At 29.4% G+C, this 20,714-nt stretch overlaps 2 protein-coding genes and 1 long non-coding RNA gene across 7 annotated transcripts; 1 reads left to right on the forward strand and 2 right to left on the reverse strand.

The window, feature by feature from the left end:
* Nucleotides 1-2,443: 2,443 nt before the first annotated feature.
* On the reverse strand, nt 2,444-2,889 carry LOC141450894 (uncharacterized). Its single transcript, XR_012456424.1, has 2 exons — nt 2,792-2,889; nt 2,444-2,716 (listed from the first exon to the last, which is right to left on the reverse strand). It is a non-coding gene; the product is annotated as an uncharacterized lncRNA (long non-coding RNA).
* On the forward strand, nt 2,711-11,105 carry LOC141450881 (uncharacterized). 5 transcript variants are annotated; one of them, XM_074121761.1, is made up of 7 exons: nt 2,711-3,085; nt 4,141-4,220; nt 4,293-4,511; nt 5,957-6,158; nt 6,781-7,310; nt 7,638-7,831; nt 8,639-9,405. In XM_074121761.1, exons 3-7 carry the CDS (start codon nt 4,298-4,300, stop codon nt 8,909-8,911), a joined length of 1,413 nt encoding a protein of 470 aa, XP_073977862.1. In that variant the 5' UTR covers nt 2,711-3,085; nt 4,141-4,220; nt 4,293-4,297; the 3' UTR covers nt 8,912-9,405. The 5 variants fall into 5 exon arrangements, 3 of the variants coding, with proteins under 3 accessions (XP_073977862.1, XP_073977863.1, XP_073977864.1); XM_074121762.1 differs by lacking the exon at nt 2,711-3,085 and adding an exon at nt 3,589-3,626; XM_074121763.1 differs by lacking the exon at nt 2,711-3,085 and adding an exon at nt 3,656-4,065.
* A 968-nt stretch (nt 11,106-12,073) lies between these two features.
* Nucleotides 12,074-19,518, reverse strand: LOC141450887 (glutathione S-transferase-like). Its single transcript, XM_074121781.1, has 5 exons — nt 18,924-19,518; nt 17,712-17,784; nt 17,308-17,402; nt 15,771-15,910; nt 12,074-14,926 (listed from the first exon to the last, which is right to left on the reverse strand). The coding sequence occupies exons 2-5, from the start codon at nt 17,780-17,782 to the stop codon at nt 14,759-14,761; spliced, it is 474 nt and encodes a 157-aa protein (XP_073977882.1). The 5' UTR covers nt 17,783-17,784; nt 18,924-19,518; the 3' UTR covers nt 12,074-14,758.
* Between the last annotated feature and the right edge of the window lie 1,196 nt (nt 19,519-20,714).

Here is a 20,714-nt window from a genome sequence, read left to right on the forward strand (position 1 = left end):
TCTTTGTGAAAAGTGCTTTCTAATTTGAAAGTAAGGTTGTAGGGTAGGTTGAATAACGTAGTTACTAAGTCAAATAAAAGGTCACATACAGTAGTCTCAAAAGGATTCAAGCATCCATTTATTCTAAATGCTTGTACTCTAAAAATTTCTTACCATCAAAATGGTAAAACTTGCTATTAATTACTTGCTGAGCATAAGTCTGTGAAACCATTACTGTAGCAAACAAAGCTTGCTACATTTTTATTTATTTTATTTTATTTAGGAATTCAACAAAAATATATTTCTTATTTAAATTTTTGCACGCTAAATATAATTTTTTTTTTTTGTTTTTAAGCTGGTAATCCTGTGGGGTGCTGAAAGTGGACCTCCCTTCTACCTGCTTCCATCGGTTCGGCAATTCCTTAGGGACTGTGTCAAGGGAGAAGTGGAAGATTTCAAGGATAAAAAGGCTAGAAGGAAAAGCTAGTTACTAGCTAACTTTATACCAAATAGTGCTATAAGGGTGCGCTCTCCTGGATATTCTTAGGAAGCTACATGCGTTCATTAGTCTAGAGCACTGGTTATAGCACTTAATTACTATCCTGACTTAATTAGTAAGGGAACATCTATTTAGCGCACTGGTTGCACTTCTCGTCATAGCAACTATTCTCTGTATATAATCCCAGTGATGTACTGAAATGCAATAGAGTGCTATATTTTCATACAAGTTTGTAGAGTTAATACTTATTGCAAAGTGATGTTAAGTGAGGTATCGAGAATATACCGGCGTAATGAAAGTGATTAAGTTTCCATTTCTTTGTCATTTCTTTATCCCGAAGTAAAAATAATAAAAAGTTCATTTGATTTTGTAAACATCCTTTATCTATAGCTTGCAGTATCATAAATCAGACTGTTTGTAGCGGGAAGTGATTTGCAATTGAATTGCGCTGGACAAATCCAATTGGGTTTCGAAAAAAACCTACTAAAAAAACTAGTTCCTCATAACTTTTCTTAAAAAGAGCTAAGACGCGAGAATGAAAAGTTTTTGGAAGAAGCGGAATACAACGCGGCTTTCGGAAAAGAAAACTATTTCATTAAGTTATACCCGAAAGTTTCTTATTCCTAATTCTTGCTCTTTCACATATCCGAAAGTAGCTGCAGGAATTTTGATCACTTGATCTTTTTAATCTAAGAATTAAAAGCGTCTTTTTTCAATAACATAAATCTTTCAACCAGCTCAATAATAATTAAAACTTTAATAAAAACTGTGTTCCAAAATAGAACTTTAATCACGCAAACTAGGTAATTCAAATTTAGTAATGTAATCTAGAAAACCTTAAGATTTGGAATCACTAAATGACTGTCAATTTGAAAAGTGTGATCACATCAAGTCAGATTGTGTGCAAATCGCGTCAAATTTTTAGAAGAATTGGAAGTATCTAATTAAAAGTTTATTAAACTTAGTATGTTTTTAACTAAACATTTTAAATTAATAAAGTTACGATTTATATAAACGCACCTTTTATTGCTTCTTCCCGTTTTAAACGAAGGACCAGCTATTAGCTCAGCTTGTCAGTTCACATGAAAATATTGTCAAAAGTATAATTACGAAGTTTCTGTTTTTCATTGAGCAGCTAATTTGAATGATATTTAAATATTAAGTTATATGTCATTCTTGTTACCTTGGAACTTTTTTCTGCTGCTAAATTCGTTATTACGAGCTTTGCTAAAATAACCATATTCCAAATGCTTCGCTTAGACCCAAAGTTACTGTTGCATTGGCATCACCAAATGTTGTTCTATAATAACTGGGGAAACGTTTATTGAATCATAATTTATTGAATTGATCGGTTCTTCGTGTAGTTTGAAACAGAATTAACAGATAGGTAATGTTATTATTATGTAAACTCAATTTATAATTTTCAATTTTATTAAATAATGTCTTAATTTTATTAAACTTTTAATTTTTTTATCTATTGTAAATAAATAAATCTGTGATCAGTTATTGTCGATTGATATTTCAGATTGGTATTTCCAAAATTTTAAAGGTAAAAAAAAATCTTTTTAGGCAAAAATTGTAGAAAAACAATGACTCTTTGTTTGTATTGACTTAATTGATAACTGTTAAAAGATAAACGAAAAATTCCCTCGTAATTCATAATATATTATTTATCAAAGAATTCATACTGATCATTTTTCTATGATTTTTAAAATTATCTGTTTTTGTGTCACAAATTCTTTTCTTTTTTCTTTTTTTTTTTTAAATTTTTTTCACCGTTTAAATGTTTCATTAATGTTTTAAAAGTTCTAGTTTTGTCTCAACGTATGCTTAATCTGACTTAAACGTATACTTAATCTGATAATTATCAACAAACTACAGGTCTATGTTAAATCAACTATTTAAATTTAATAAAAGGTATTTTACGTGAAGGAATATTAAAAATCTAGCACACTGAAATTTGTATTAGTTATATATTTTAAATCGTATAAACTTGAGTAGTGCAATGTAGCCCTCAAGGGTCGCGATCCTTCTTGGTGACTTAAGTTGCGATGACCCAAGTCCACTGTCTGGTGGTTCGTATGAAGCCTCGTCAGCACTGAACTGATGATGTGGGGATCAGAAACCTAAACGAGTAGTACACGATTCCATAGTACCATTTCGTAGTAAGAGCAAGTCTCCTATTTCGTTTTTTCCGCACTCTCTTAGTCCCCACTCTCAATTACGAGCATGGAATCCCTGTTATGAAAAAGGTGATCAGTCTGATTTGTTTCGTCATTTTCTTTTTTACACTACGACATCATTGGTACATACCATACCGTAAGAACAAAAAAATAAAGGAGAAAAAATGCTAATAAAATGTTAAGTATATTATTTGATATTGAAAAACTTTAAAAGATCATAAATTTAAGAAATCTAGTTCTCAAAATACATATGATGTAATTAATTGACAGTATTGTGAATCCAATCAAATTTTAATTTTTAATGTTACTAATGAATTGATCTTCAAGGAATTTTTTTTCATGTGTGATCTGAAAGAATTTTAATTCATAATATATCTATTGTACCTTTCCTGGCCAAACAATTTATTTCTTTTTTATTTTTTTCGTAAGTATTCCACAGTAAAATATCTACTAATTTTTATTTTACAAGTAATCTGACATGAAGTTGTTTTGCCAAAAGTTTTTGTTGTTATTAATTATTCATTTTTTTACGGTCCCAGAACGAAAGTATGTGGTCTCTAAACGTCCTAGATTATTCAAAAAAGGATCAAAACTATATATTTCGTGTATTGACAATATGAAGATTTTTATTAATCTTTTAAAAATAATTTTATTAACGTTTTAGAAGTTTTTATCTACTAGAAAATCAAAATTAGTGTGAATTGTCGTGTATGATTCCAAATTATATCCTTCCTCGCAAGTAATAGTGAATCTTGTTGGTGAAGAAATCGAAATCGTCTTCAGGTACGAAGACAAGGTTTCACACAACATGAGAAGACCAGAAGAGATTTTTAAGAAAATAAAACTTTCTCAATGAGAAGAAATATACCATACTAAACTGGAAAATGCACTCTTGATTTGCAGAAGCAAATGGAAGAAAATTGGCACTTATGAAGATATGGAATCAGTGATTTAATCTATCACAGGTTTGTGTGGAGAAGTGTTATTTCTACTTAGAAAGCCTCTGTCCGCTTTTTCCGCACCATTTTAGTGTAGTGGGATCGGACAGAAGCCATATACGTGGGAAGCATACTTTTTTATCAATCCTGAAGATTCATTCTCAGGAGATGGATGAACGTCTTAAACTGATTAGAGTGAGTGAAACAGGGATCTACGATGGATAAAGTCGCGCTGATGTTCTCCAGTATCACTGATCCAACCGTGGGTTTAACGAAAGTTTTAGAGATTAGAATAAGGTCTCGAAGCAGAAAAATTAGTGGATGGATGAAACCCACAATAGTCTTTTCACAAAGATGTCTTTTCGTCCTTACCTTCTTTTTTAAACATTATTCCATCAAGGAGTATGAGATAATTATCAACAAACTACAGGTCTATGTTAAATCAACTATTTAAATTTAACAAAAGGTATTTACGTAAAAAGTCAGCTGCATATCTTTGCAGCATTTTTAATCGATTATTGGAAGATGTCTTTTTTTTCAGGGAGAACAGGTCTAGGATACCTTTAAGTTGGAGGTCTGATTGTGCGTTCTTGATTCTAACGGGCTTTTTGCATTATTGAAGTAAATACCTAAATTTTACTTGTACATATTTCCTTCAACTTAACCTTTCTAATTCACTTTTTATTTGACCAGATTTTATGGATTTGTTCAGTTTACCTATAGAAATATTAGAACAAATTTTTAAACACTTAGAATTAAATGATTTACTATCATGTTCAATGGTTTGTAAAGAATGGAGATCAGGTATTAACCAAGATTTCATATGGAGGAGGAAATGTTTGGAAAATAAATATGAGCCTGATTTAATTGAAATTTCAACGACGCATAAATTTATTGATGATTATGAAACAGGTAATTTTCTTTCACTGTGACAATTATTATTTTGTTAAATATATGGCTTCCTGAATTCTTAAGAGGCTAAATTATTTGAGTGAATATGAACTTTATATGAATAAATATGAAAAGAGAATCTCTTCCAAGAAAACTGTCTTTCAGCTAAATTGACTATGAAAGGTAGTATGTACTAATAGACTTAGTCTTTTAGATCTATCTTTTCATAACATTTGTTGGTAGAGGATCCTAGATGTTATAGTGCGTCCAATAATGGCCCTATACGTATTGAAAGAGTGTTTGTAGTGTCAGTGTAAAAGTTGTTCGTGTTGTTGGACTGGGATACCTGCAGGAACACCAAGTTCCCTGAAGAAATGGTTAATTTACTTCCCCTATGGAATGTTCTTTTGGGTAAAGAGTTGAATTCGCTTAACCTTAGTGAGACAAGCATCATCCTTTAGAAGAATACAGCTCCTTCAAAACCCTCGAAAATTTATTAATCATTCTTTCAAATACCTAAAACTGGCATTTTTAAACACTTGACGTCTTACTGCGTAGTAAGAAATAAGATGCTTCCAAGCAATCCACAACGTTCCTACCTTCATTTTTTGATACATTCAGTCGCATTCTCTTGTTGTGCTTCAAAAAATTATTTACTTGTACCTACAATGATTATAGTGGAGTTTGAAAGCTATTGCTGCCTTAATCCAGTTTCATTTTGATATTTCTAGGAGTGCCAAGGATGTTGCTGCTACTTATCCCCAAAATTGGATCTTCTCTTGCCAACTGGTTCTTATGACCTAGTTATACCTAAAAAAAATTAACTTCCCTAAATTTTGCGATTACTAGTTGTGTTCACCACCAGACCCATACAGAGCCCCCAAAAAAACTTTTTTATTACTTCAAATGATATAATATTTATTTCTAATCTCACAGCAAGAATTAAAATTTTTCTTTGTAACAAAAAATGCATAGTTTTCCCGGGTTATAACTGTATTTTAAGGTGCCCATTGTATATAATGTTTCAATTACATTTTTGCTTTTATCGGACATCATCATACCATGTTTCCTTATCATGAAAAAATGTATCCATTTCGTTATTAGTTTCTAACTGTGTCATAATAATTTTGAAGAAATGATTTTTATTTTTAGTTATTCAAAATATCGATTATGCTTTGAGTTAAGTATGTGCTGCACCTAAGCTATACGTTGATTTTTAGTTATTATAGTTCATATTCTGTTACTATCGTGGTACAACCTACACAAGCGGAGAGTCTGTTAAAAATTAATTCCCTCCTTCAAAATTTAGATAAATTTTAAATATATCATTCTGTAAAAACTCTAATTGAAAATTTGCACATATGCAAATAAGAGAATGTAATAATGTAATTTATCTTTATGATGACGTATGATTTTGTAATGAAAAAAGCTATGAGTATAATTCAGAAAGCATATTTGTTTAACAGACAATGAAGAGAATGGAGATAGTTTGGAACCACCAGGATATTGGAGAAAAGTTTACAATTGGTATTCAGCCTTAGCTTTCAACTGGTTGAATGGAAATTTTATAAATTATAAACTATCAATAACTCAAAGTCCTGTTTATTGTCTGGATTGTGATGGTCAAACAATTGCCACCGGTCATGAGGATGCAAATATCTACGTATGGTTTGTGATTTTACGTTTATTTAACGTGGAATATGTTAATGATTCTGCCGTAAGTTTGAAGATCAATTATTGAATTGTTAATTAGACATTTCAGTTTGCTTTCTTTCTTTCATTGATAATTGGACGACTGTCCTTCTAATCGTGGTAGAACAAGGTCCAGGCCCTGAGTTTCGTTAGCTATCAGGTGCGATTGTTTTAGTTGAAAATTAGACAATCAGACGAGCAATTTTTTTTCGAAATCCATGAAATGATTGTATCACTAAGTGGAAACAAATTTCCAATTAGTGTTTGAAATTAATGTGCAAATTAATTTCAAAATCTATATTTCGAATCTATATGTCGAAGTTAAAGCAACGAAATCACTTTAATTAAACAAGAAGTTAGTAAATAAGTATGTGTATAAACTAAATTAAATAACAAACAGCCATTCAGTAATTATCAGTTATTGGAGTATGTAATGTAAACTTTAAATTTGAAATATCTCTAACTCGCAATACTTGTAATGTGTCTCCGTCACTAAAATATCTTTTTTTAAAATAACTTTTCAGTAATCTAGATTTTTGAACAAGAATTTTAATTAAAGATTATTATAAATTAATCTGAATATATTTGTGTTTAACAGGTCAGTGACTACAGTTCCGTTTCACTTAACAACCATGCGATGTTTACTATCCGACTATCCAATCCTATCTATACGAATCATTAATAATATTATTATAGCACAACAGAAAAAACTTTTACAAGTATATTATAATGAAGATGGAAAATATAAATTCATAGACGCTAAAAGTTTTGAAGTTGGTGAAAATCATATAGAACAAATGAGCCGAATTGAATTATTGGGACGAGAGTATGAAAATTGGTATAAGGAATGCCTTAGAATGAATGAAGTATATTCAAATTCAAATAAAGGATTAGTATATAATCTATGCGACAGAACATTGTTTGCTAGTAATAACCACAGCGGATTTTTGTTTTCATGGAAGCTACCAGACAATGAATTATTTAGCTGTTATGAAGTACACCAAGATAATATTTCACAGATAGAATGTGTACGAGGGGAAGTTTACTTGACCGTTGGAATTGATGTTACACACTTGTTGATTCTTGATAAGATGACTGATACCTTCAAGATTTTATTATCAGTTCCAGGTAAATCTTTTTAAAACTAGAAATAGATACTTTTTTTACTTATCAACACATACTTAAAATCCAAGGAGAAATGGATGGCCATCTTGCTCATTTTGGAAGTTTCATTTAAGAAAGTGAAATCTTTCAGAAGATTCCGTTTTTTTGCGAAACTTACCTCAGAGCGTATAATTCTGGTGAAAACTTAAGATTAAAAATTTGACCCAAGCACAATCTTCTTCTTACCATTTGTAGCGAAAAAGCAAATTTATTCTCATGCCCTAAAGACTACAGGGCTTTAAGGAAAGGACTATTATTACACTATCATATATTTGTTTTTCTTTTAATTAGGCACTAAAAGATTCATCATAGGCCAAGATCTGATTCTTGCAGTACCATTGCCTGGAGATAATTACTTGAAAAGATTGTGGGTCTGGAATAAGAATGATGAATACGAATCTCCCCGAATCAGAGATGTTATTTGTACACAACACAGTGCTTTTATCGCTCTTCATAAATTTATTGTCTATTCAGAAAGTAGTCAGGTAACACTTGTTAGATTGTAGATTGAAGATGAATTACCACAAAGCCAAATTCAAGTGCGTTCTAAAGATCTTTTATGGCTCCTTAAGTGCCATTGTTTGCCGTGGAATGTAGACGTCTTTTAATGTATGAATGTAAATATTATATCTGTGATAATGAGCTTAGGTTTGCCTATAGGTACGTTAAAACCCAAATAGTTCACACATCAACTATTTGTGCAGGCCCTAAGAAATTAAATGAGAGTTATAGATATCAATAAGTGTTGTTTGTATTGATAGACTGGTTCACTAAGATTGCTGAAGAAGTGCCTAGGCACCTTTCCTCTGCAGTGTGCTGATCAGTTCTATTTCTTTGTTCCTTGAAAACTTAATAAGGTATATCCTATAAAGATAGATGCATTTAACTGTCGGGTAGTATTTTTTCTTTGTTAACTGAAGAACACTAAGCTCTTAAGATGCAAAACCTGTTGCCTCCCTCGCCTCTCTATTTCTTCTCCTTATTTTGTTTTGTTTTTAAGTTTCTCTAAAAACTTGGACTCCCTGTTAGCATAATTTTCTCGAGCTCCCTTACAAACTCCATACTCTGGGTGTACAATTTGAATGCAGCAAAGTATTTTGACAACAAGAACACTCTTTTTCAACAGACACTTGCCGTTCACTAAACTTCTTTTTTGCATAATAAGCCTTTATTCGTTCATTTTTTCAATATACATATTCGGTAATTTGTACTCTAAACCTAGATAATTATTATCTAAGTAATTGTATATAAACTTATTTTTAAAACAAGTATTAAGTTTTTTTTCTGACTAGGTGAAAGTATGGGATCCCAACCAAGACATATTAGTATCAAAAGTTTCCGTTGGTACAACTATAGACTTTATTAAAAATTGTTTCTCAACAGTTTTAATAGTATTTGTCAATTCAAATTTATATTTGTGGAACTGGAAGACTGGGATGCAAATATGCTGTTTAAATAACAGTTCAGAATGGATTGGAGATTTTAGACGTCTGGTCTGGATTAGTCCAACAATGCTGATTTCTGGAGGATGTAGTAAACAACTCCAAATTTTTTCATTTTGGTAGTGTTGTGAAGTATTTAAAAATACACAGTTTGTAATATTTTAGTTTTGTTATTTTGTTTTTGCAATCATTAAATATTACTTTACTAAATAAATTGAATGTGAATGAATGAAAACTATTTTCATACTTATCGTACATGGTACTTGTTCATAAATTTTCAATGTGAGTACCTGCATTTAGTCACTAGTTAACACAAAGGATCAATAAAGAAATTGCAATTTTCCTAATATTCTCTTTTTATTGGTCATCTTCACAGTATGCCGAAAACTATGTAAAGTGTGCAAAATTGAAACTCAATTTTGCGAACCATGGCCGTGATTGTAATACTTCCTTTTACAACAGCGTTAAAAAATTTAAAAACATCGAAATGTAATGTTTTAATTTTATCTCATTATACAACATTCACTTGACTAGTATATTAAAAATATCTATTTTAATTTTGTAGTATTTCATTTATAAGAGTGAATATGTAGGCAAAGGCTAATAGATCTTTTTTAATAACTTTCAGCTTCTATGGATGAGTTATCTCCGTGTAACTGTTGTGCAGAATGAGCGACGGCGATCGATTACAGATACGGAGTCTGCGTAGTTTCCAGTTTACGGATATTCAGTTTCTTTAGACAGATACATCTTTTCTTTCATTATAGTTGTCATGTTAAAAAAAAGTTAAAAAAATAATTAAGATCAAAATAAAACTTTACCAAATCATTTATTTTTACTTTCTAAATAAGGATTAGAGATTTAGTTTTTAATTAATTTGTTTTTGTTTTCATCTGTTTGATGTTATCTTAAATTTAAATTTGATGAGTTACATTCGGCCAGAGATGTTACTGGAAGCTTCCCTAACCATAATTATACTAACAAATGCTGATGGATCTGCCGGTTAGTATTTTATAAATACCTTGATTATATAGAACTATATATTGCACGCAGCCCGTTGCTGAGTATACTCATGTTTGTTTTGTTTTCCCTACATGTGGTAATAATACCTTCTGAAACTTCTGAAATGAACTTTTATTTTTTTAATGATCCTGCTGGTATAGTATTGTTCAAATGGCATCTGCTCGTTGATGGACACTTAAAGTGGAACTTTATTATTATTCTTTAATAATATTGGTAAATTTTATTGGTTGGGTTACGGCATGTTTCTAAGCAATATTTATATATATATATATATATATATATATATATATATATATATATATATATATATATATATATATATATATACGTTTCGACCAATTAAGCTCAACATCAGTCCATCAAGTGTCATTTTGTTTAATTTACTACACAGCAAGGTGGAAGTATCTTGCTTCTTTTATGAGGATGTGTTCCAATCGCGTCAAAGTTTTGAACTGTACTTTCCCAAGCAGTAAATTTTTTGATGCACCCAATATGGAAAAATTTAAGATATCAGCTTATTTTGGTGCATTTTCTGCTTTCAAGTGTTTGTGTTTGAACAGAATATCTCAAAAACGAAAATTCTCAGTAAGCTCCAACGTTTTTATATTATTAATCCTAATCTATTTTCGGCATAAATTCCTTATCCGGTTATGCGATTTTACCGATAGATCTTATATTAATGACCTGCAGCTTCATATCTTATGTTTAGTTATCTAATTTATCCATAATTTTTTTTTTTTTTTCAATTTACACGAATTAAGGGCGGTAAAGAATTGAGAGATTTTGTTAGTATTTTTAACATTTTGATATTGCTGATTTTATGCAGCAATGCTGACCTAAAGCCACGTAATCAAGCATATTAATAATAGAAGCAGAACTCGAATTCTTGCAAATGGGAACCATCCCTGAGTCAGGTGTGTACAAGTTTTATAAATCACTCTAAATACAGATTACAGTAAAGAGTGAATATTTATCAAGTTTTTTGTAATCTTTATTTTACTTATTAATTATTTTAGGAATTTCTTACTAAAACTCTTAACCTTAATTAAGTGCTCCCTCAACAGATCTCTAGTAAAAACTTTCAATATTTGTAAAGACCATATTTTTCTTATATTCAAAAAAACATTTACATTTTTTTTTTCACATTTTTAGGAGAGCTAACGAATAAGGAGCATAAAACTCTTGGTGCATCAATACTAAAAAATGAATTGTACTGTTATCATTGCGATACAATGGTAGAAGGAGAAAAATGCATTAATTTAGGTTTAGGTAATAAAAGTGCGTTGATTAAGAAATGCCATGGTGATGAACTGCTCTGCATGGTAAGAAACCCTAAATTTCTGTTAATATTCACTTCATCTATAAGAACATATATTTCATAAAGGACCTCTTTATAAAATCAATTATTTTTCTTCAAATTTTGTTCTTAGTTTTGTACTCCCTTCTGGTAGACTATCTTCAGCTAAAGCAATTTTGCCGGGGAATTTTTCTGGATGTCTCCTTGGAATTTGTTAGAGTTTGGCATTAAGGCCTTTTGGCTAAGCTCAAATTTACCCTTCCCAGCACACCTTGACGCCTTATTTTTAAGTCCCACCTATCCACACCACTTCTTTCACCAGGCTCTTTCTCCTCTCTTATTTACCCAGGAATTCTTCAAGCAATATAATCGCTCCAATTCTCTGTACGGCTGATCTTCCTCAACATCCCAACACTTCAATTTATTCGAATCCTACAATTCAGATGCCTTTAATGCAATCCGAGTCATCCAGTATCACCTTCAAATCCTCGAACACTGGTTTTGCAAATGGAGAATAAAGGTCAACGAGGCCAAATCACTCTATATAACATTCAGCTACTGTTATAAAGGCGATATCACGGGCTTTATCTCGAAAAGCGCCTCACGTGGAATCCCCTCCCCCCAATAACCGACTCATGTAACATGAACTTATGTTACAGAATGATAATTTTCATTTTCATTTTTTTAATAATGTTAGTACAAACTACACTACCTTAATATTAATATTTACAGGTAAAAAGATATTCCTATACAACGAGCACAGAGAATTCAACTTCCGTTTTAAGAATGTGGTCATTGAAAAGAAACTGTACATCAACTTGTGAAGCAGGATGCATAATTATTGGAGAAAGGACAAAAATATATGCATGTACAACATGTTGTACAACATCAGTCTGTAATTATGGTAAAGGAATCGCAAATTCATTAGTCATTAATATTACCTTAATACTAATAATGATTTTCACTATTTTAAAATTTAGGTAGGTAAATTAATTGCATTTTATTCACACATCTCTGATGCATGTATATATTTAATCCTATTTTTTTTTACCACTCATCGTAAATATCGTATCTTTGCTTCTACGAGTATCTACAAGAATTGTATCGAGGATTAAAAAGTTATTACGGATAACTATTTTAATTATATTAAGCATGTTTAATCTAGTAATAAGGCATATCACATTTCATACTTCGGGAGACTGTAAATTCGTTTTTGTTTTCTACGTATAATATACGACAGTATTATAATTTTCTACTTACAATATATATCCTAAATTTACAGATATTTTTTTTATACAGATTATGTCAAAGTATATGTTTTATAAATTTAGAAAGTCTTATTTAGTTTTCTTTTTTAATTTCTAAAGCAATGAAATATGAACATTGATTTGGAGAGCAGTTGAATTTTGTAATATTTTCAGCTTACGTTTTGTTAAATACTACTGATGCAATGATCTGTTATAATAAGTTCATTTTATTTTTAAATTCCTGCGAATAAATTTTGTACTTAATAGATAATGTATAGTTCTTGAAATTTACTAGAAAATCGATAATTTGTTTCTTTAAAAAAAAAAATGAACTTAAACAATTGCTTTCGTTATTCTGTAATAAACATTATAAATCCATTTCCTTCACACATTAAGATATGTTGCGTGCAAAAACAAAGTTTTAGGATGGGCTCTAAAAATGTTGGAAACGACTGTTTATTATAACAAAACCAATAGAGAATATCAGAGCATTCATGGGCTGCCCTTTTTTTTTTCTTTTTTTTTTGATTGCTTAATACATAATCCTAAAGTGATACCTGTTTTACTGTAGCGCGCATTAATGCGCGATCTTATCAACACTTGATGGATGAGCGATTATTTAATTATTAGTGCGAAGAAATGAAATAATTTTTTGTTTGTTCAAAAATATTTCTTGAAAACATAACTTCACTCTATTAATGGGGAAAAAGCTAAGGTAACGAAATTTAACGAGACTATTAATAAAATTTGTGTTAAACGTTAACTTTACTTAATTCAACACAATCTTTTTTCATAAATTCCGATTTTGGGACTCCATTCTAAATCTTGTGATCTCATTGTGAAAAGTTAAGTAATATGCTTTAAAAAAATGAAATAAAAATCAATCGCGTTGATTTCTTGAATGTAAAAGCCGTTATATATAATCCAACTTACCTCAGAAGGTCAGAAGTTAGAATGATTGGGAAAAAGTATCCTAAGAAATACATTGAGAAAGAAATAATAGATTCCAATTACGTTTTGAAAGACAACAATTTTTAAAATGTTAGTGTTTAGAGATACCACTAAATCGATAAGAATATATTGTTATAAACTATAAATCGTACAGTATCAAGAGAGGGAATGTAACAAAACTAATAAAAAATGTGCCTCCTAAAATAAAAGTGTAAAAACTATTCTTATTTCGTACATTAAATATAAAATATTAATTCTAAATAAATGAAATCATGTGAAGTATATACAAATAAAAGTAAATTTTAGACTTTCATTAATAAAATGTCTTTATTATTTCAGTACACAATGCAATAAATCTATCCTTATTTTGCTTTAGATTGTACGCACGAAAGTGTGTACATAGTGATATATAACTTTTGAATGTTAAATAGTTTATTTTAATTATTTTTCTATTAAATTAAAAAAATAGAACTGATTAAATCGAATAAATGCCTTTTGGATGTTAAATAATAATAAACTAATAATATTATTATGATTCATGATTAATAAATAAATAAACAATTTGGTGGTCTACAGAGAATACCAGAAAAAAAATATGACTAGTTTGGTACATTTAAATAATTTAATTTAATTCTAAATAGATCAAATATTTGTACACAATTTACTTGCTTTTATATACATATTTTCATCAAAACTTATTAAGAGTATTACATATATATTAAGAGTATTATATATATAACAGTTGTGGAGGATCTGGTAGTTCTGGAAATACCTAACAAAATTAAGAGAAGCTGCTTCTCTTCGAAATCCTCATCAGAAATAACATATTTGGATTATATATATAAAAAAATTGTGATAAAATATTACAGATTACTCTAGATTTCGATGATAGAATCAGTAATTGAACAATAAGAACCTCTGTTTTAATATTAATAGACTTTCCATTTTTTCTTGCAAAATTAAAAAAAAGGTATTCTAAATCATTAAAATAATTTTGGTAAATGAAAAATTTGTGCATTTTACTGCAGATTTGTAAATATGTGAACGCATCCTATATCTTATAAAAATAATGTGCCAACCATAAAAAACAAATTGTTCGTTATATGAAGCCTTATTAAGCGGAGTTATTTTTACCAGTGAATTAGACATTCTTAATCATTTCATTTCCTATACAATTTTTATTTCAGCAGATTTGGAAATAAAAAGACAAAATTCAGTCCAAACAACTAATGATTACTTACTAATAACTTAATTTTATTAATTGTTGATAGCTTTCCAGTTTTTAAATTTTGAGCTTTATTGTAAGCAAAATTAAGTATTTTACAAATCCAGTAGATCAAAACTGATTTTATGATATAATGAAAATTATAGATTTATTTTCTACATTAAAAAAAAGAAGATTCTGCGAAGTAATAACGTCTTAAATAGAATAAAATAAAATTGGAAATGAAATTACCAGTTTGATTTCGGTCTTTTATTAATCCATTTTTTAATATTTGGAATACTATGGATTTTATCTCTTAATTGCCTTATATTTTCGTAATTAGCCACTATGTCTTGTTCAATCATAAAGCTGAAGTACTCCAAAATAGCCACGAAATATATGTCTGCCCAAGATAGCTGAAATTAATTTGTTTTATTTATTGACTATCGATCTTCAGAATTCAGCCGTAAGACTTTATTTGTACTAATGAAGCTAAGAGAAAGGCTCTCATAAAATAACAACAAATATATATCTTAAAGGATTAGAATTAATCAAAATAACTTTTTAACTTCGTTACTATTTATCCAAGCAAGTTTGTAAATCATAGTTTAGTTTAGTTGATATTCTGGGAAGTTATTTTAACAAAACTTTTTTTGAAACTTAGTATAAATGTTCGGTTATTATTTGGTAAAATCATCGTGTGCAAACTAGAATATGTAAGTAACCAATAAAAGAAGAGTTTGTCGAAGATTTTTCGATGAGCAATGTGATTGATATCCATTATATTTCAATTAATGATTGTTACGATATCCATAATACAAATTAATGACCTGACTATTCTGAAGTTATTAATATTTTGAATGTTGCATAGACGCATTCATTCGACAATTATGTTCTGAAATTAGGACATTTAGTCTAATACTGAAAAAATTGCTTTTAGTAATGAAGTTATTGGTAAAATAGTTATAACTGATTCTAAAAATAACAATACAAAACAAACTTCTGAATTCTTACTGATAAGAAAACCAGCCTTCTTTTAATTAATGGAACATTAAATATATATATCTACACATATCACACACATCACTTGTATCTGTGTTTTGCAAAACATAAGTATCTGATAAGAAATCAACTAAAATTAACTGTCGTCATTTGCAAATTCTTACAGATACAAATACTAAGAAATTACAAAACATATATATACAAACCTTATACAACTGTCCTACCGGACCGTTTTAATATACATAAGTATTTATTTACCTTTCCATTTGCTAAGTAACCATTTTCCTTGATAATATTGTCAAATTTTCCAAGATATAATGGTATTGTAACATTAAATAAAGGTTCTTTAACTCTCTTTTTATTTTCTTCATCGCGATTATAAAAATAAGACCAAATTGCTGGAACAAGTAAGTTTCGTCGATAAATGAGAGTAATTACAATTTTAAAATAATAATAAAAAAAAATATGTTGAATATCAAGTCACGCTTGAATGACTCACTAAATATTTTGAATCAATTAAATTTCACATAATGAATAAACATAGATAGTGTAAAATACTTTTAGGTTCAGATCATTAAAGCCTTCACATTAAATTTGTAACCTTAGCCATATTTGCATAGATTTCCCTATTCTCAGAGCTTGAGACCGACATATTATTGCTTTAGAAATTATTATTTCTTTATTCACGTATATATTTTTTCCATATTGATGATTTTTTTTTAAGGTCTCAACATCTAACGTCCTTCGCAGCTGGCAATGCTGATGAATTTACTCTTGCCCAAGCAAAAAAAATGTGTTGCGAATGGATAAAATGACATGGCGTAATACATGATTATAAAGGAGGGTTTGCCCTATAATTTAAAGAAAATTTGGGAATTTTATCTTTATAGAAAAAAAGAAAAAAATTGTCAAAGTTGGGTGTTTTTCAACGTTACGCTTTTTCGTGCAGTTTTTGACGATCAACCCTTATATAACTGTCCTACCGGACAGTTTTAATATGATGATTAAGTCGAGGTCCCGGAACTCAGTTTATAAATATTAAATGATTTGTCAAACGTTCCGAATAAGAAAATTTATGACGGACCAGTCTGGCTTATTGTAATTTTCTGCAGTTGCCTAGAAAGTCGTTTAAAGGTATTCATTTGCACTTGTTCATAAAGAATTTTGGGCTCGGCACTTTTTTAGAGTACAAGGAATTTAGAACTGTTCAGAGCATAGCTTGTGATATTCTTCAAGAGAATGACTTTAGAATACTAGTGAAGCAACCTCTCTTCTTTTTAGTATATAAGTTTCTTATTTATTATAAGTTTCAAGAAGACATAAAAGCGAAAGCGGCAGAAGGGTAAATGTTCATACAAATATTTTTTGCCTTGAAATTCAAGATGATGAAGGTAATAACATAACACATGTTACACACATTATAGCAAGTGTGCAATCCACAGAATCTAACATCTTTTCAGCTCTGAAACCATTTCGTCATGACAGTCTACAAGTAATTCGGTCTCACATCTGATGCATAGTGCTCAATGCTGGTAGAAGAGTTGTAAAGAAAATACTTCGTTCTTTACCAATAAGAAATTATTACAAATTTTATTATTAAATTACTTTTTACACTTCTTTTAAGAATGTTATGTACAACACCCAATTTTTTGATGGCTTTAGTAACACTATTGAAGCATCTTTAATTTTTTTAAAAAATCCTTTTAAAAAGTAGAACGAAATTTAAATTACAACTATGATTTTTGGAACCATGAATGATTATATAATATTTATTTATACAAAAAGTGAAGCTAACCTGATCTAAAGTCCGACAAGGTATCAATTATAATATCAATTTCCAAATCTTCCCAATCGTTATCTCCAACAAGTTTTGCTTTCTTTCCCAAATACCTGTGTTGCACATAAAGAATGATCTCAATTAAAAAATTATAATAAAATAATAGATCTTGTCCATAATTTGTCAGTCTTCAAATTAAAAAAGGATGCAAAGGCATAAAGAAGAATGCAAAGAACCTCATATTTAAAATTCTGTTATTTCCAAAAGCTGCCGATGAAAGGCGCCAATGGTATCCGAAACGTAGAGCACTTATAAAAATTGTTTAATGAAGACGTTATCTATCCATTACAGAACATCCTTCTTCTTAAAATAACAGATAAATATTTATAGATAAATAGTAAAGAATTTTAAATAAGACATACCTACAAATAGCAATTGTTTGGTGCACTTTTTTATCATCAATTTCAAGAAGAGGGAGTTTTCCAAATGGCATTTCTGGTAAACAAATAAGTAATAGCATTACATAACTTTTAAGAATGTAAGAAGTGATAGCAAAAAATTTTGGCCAGGCCAATTCTTTGTCATCAACTCCAGAGCCAAGGAGTAAGATTTTAATTGCTAGTAATTATTGTATTGATGTAAAATGAACAGGTCTATTTACAGTTGAGATAGTTCTAATTGCACAAGCAATCTTGGTGATCAGCAAAAAAAATCACTCATCTTGGAGATTGTAGGGCACTCAGGAAGAGAGAGTCTGGGTTTAGTTCAGGTTTAGCGAAAATATGTAAAAAATTCCTTTTTTTTAAAAAGCTGTGATCTAAAAATCAGTGACACAAGATTTAACTCTCCTACATTTTATAGAAACATGAATTTATCTGTTGTTTGCATTCTAAACATGATATAAAATTAGCGGGGCTAATAATAAACTTTTTCGCTTGCCGCTAGCCTGAACCATTTCAATAGCACAACTCATTGCAACTAGCTCTTTTGAAAGAGGGTGGCAAGTTTTCCTAGGTTTACCAAAATATGTTATCATACTACGGTATAGTGGTATACCCCGGTTCTTCCTTGAAGACTAACGAGAATCTCACAGAGCTATAAGCCCCAAGAAATTACTAATTACTCTAAATTTGTTTTATTTTAGTTTTATTTATTTTTACTTTAGTTTAAGAGATGATGTTGCCTAAATTATTTCGAAAACTGAGAAACAATCTCATTGTGTGATGGATCCTAAAGGAAAGAACAGCTTGAAAATGAAAAAATGAATTTATTTCTTAATCTAAACCCCCTCTAAAAAATTGTAGGTGTGCCCATGACAAAGACCAAATAAATGGAAGCGTAAAAATTAACTAAAAAATTGAAGCGATTCTCTTACTCGATTTAAGCAAATATTTTTCCGTAACCTTCTAGTAGGGCGGCCCAAGGCCTATGACACTGAGACCCCTTTGGATATTTTGTGGATCATATCCTTATTTCTTATAGTTATTTATATTTATTATTTTACTTTTTTTACACATACGAAAAATGTGCATTTTGAGAATCAAGAGTTAGCAAGAAAATTTCTAATTCCTACTATATTCTAAAGACTCAAAGAAATAAATGTTTAACAAAATATTTAGAGAATTTTTACTGACCTTTAGCAAAAGCGAAACCTAAACAGTGTAGTAGTTAAAGTAAACAAAGAGTAGCGTCTGAAGCTGCCTAACAATAAAAATTATTATCCAACTATAGGGCCAACGAATATATGTAGTTGCTCTTCCAACGTAGTCAAAATAAACAAAAAGTAACAAATAAACTTTTGCCCAAAGTGTGACAGTTACGATCAATGCATATTTAAAAAAAAAAACAAGGAAACCTTAAATTTTTTAGAAGTTGAATACGCTTGTTTACTTTTTATTTTTAAAATCAGATTACACAAATCGACTGAATAAACTACTCTCTTTCTTAGAAAATTTGACTAAATAGATTTTACTTTTACAATTCGGTTTTCTTTATAGTCATTGTAATACTTCTGTTTCATAAACCAGGAAAACCCAAACACATCATCATCTTACAGTGTCCTCTATTTCCTTTTCTCGTCAAATTATTTGAAAAATTACTTTTGAAACGATTCAACCTTAACATACTAAACGCTCCCCAGACGATAACTTCGTATTTCGCAACACCACTCTCGATTGTAAATTAATGTCACAGATTAACTAAAAATAATATAGTTATTATTAAAGAGATAGCTGCAACACTCGAAAAAGAAGAATATTGTTTTGAAGTTTCTAGATGAGGCGCCAATGACCTCAATTGTTAAACAAAACAAAAAAAAGCAATTAAGATAAACAAACATAAGCGAGAATCATGAAACAGTCCACTTTACAAGAACATAAGTAGATGGTTTAACATTATTTCATTTTAAATGGCTAAAAAAAAATAATTTTATTGAATAAAGATAGTTTATTTTCTTTTTATATTGTTAATATAAAGCATATTTATAAATTTAAATTATATAAAATTCAGCAATATATATAAGATTTCCTCAATTGCGTAAGCATTCATAAATTTTAGGAGGCGTGTATTCTGATAGGCGCGATGTGCTTTTTTATTTGTAAGTGATAAGATTGGGTGATTTAATTATTTCATTCAAAAGTTTATTCCCTAAGTAATTCATTATTACATTCTTATCTACTAATCTCCCTTTTTATTGGAAAGCTTAATCTTTAGTAAAATAATAAGAAATTGTAATTAATGATAATATTTAAGTTGTAATATATTTTTTTTTACTTTCTTTCGATTACTATTAATAGGAAAAAGTATTGCGATCGAGTCGTCACTAGAAATTTGGTTTTGAGCTCCTCTACATCGGAAAAACTGCTAACTATGAAAAACGAATATTTTATTTGCAAAAAAATATTTTTTTTAATTAGTCTCCTCTCATTAAATATTTAAAGCTAGTTTATTCCATTTTTGTTTGGAATGTAATTTCATTAGGATATAATGCGACAATTAATTGTTAGTAGCATGTTTTAAAAAATATCTTTAAGTTTGTTAAAAAATCATAAAAATTTTTGTTAAAATGTTTAAAGTGCCACTGAACTGAGCCGATTTTTTGGCTTTCTTCGTTTTCATTAAAATCGAAAGAACATTTCTTATTCTGGGGGTGAGGGATAAATAGATATTGCTTAAGTGTCATTTAATTTTAATGAATGGAAATATCAGAATAGCCGAAAAAGCTAGTAAAAAGAATTTTGAAGTATATCTTAATTAAAACTACTCTCAAATAAAAAAGATTATTAAAAAAAAAAAATTGAAATCAACATACTTTGTTTGATTTCCCTGAGCCATTCATGATAATCATATATTCTATTGTCTTCAAAATCTTCACCAAGATAGGAAAGCATATATCTGATAGTCTCACCCAAACCCATAATATTAAA

Source organism: Rhodnius prolixus, unplaced genomic scaffold, assembly GCF_049639745.1.
Source record: "Rhodnius prolixus isolate KJV_2025 unplaced genomic scaffold, Rpr scaffold_8, whole genome shotgun sequence".
NCBI classification, from domain to species: Eukaryota; Metazoa; Arthropoda; class Insecta; order Hemiptera; family Reduviidae; genus Rhodnius; species Rhodnius prolixus.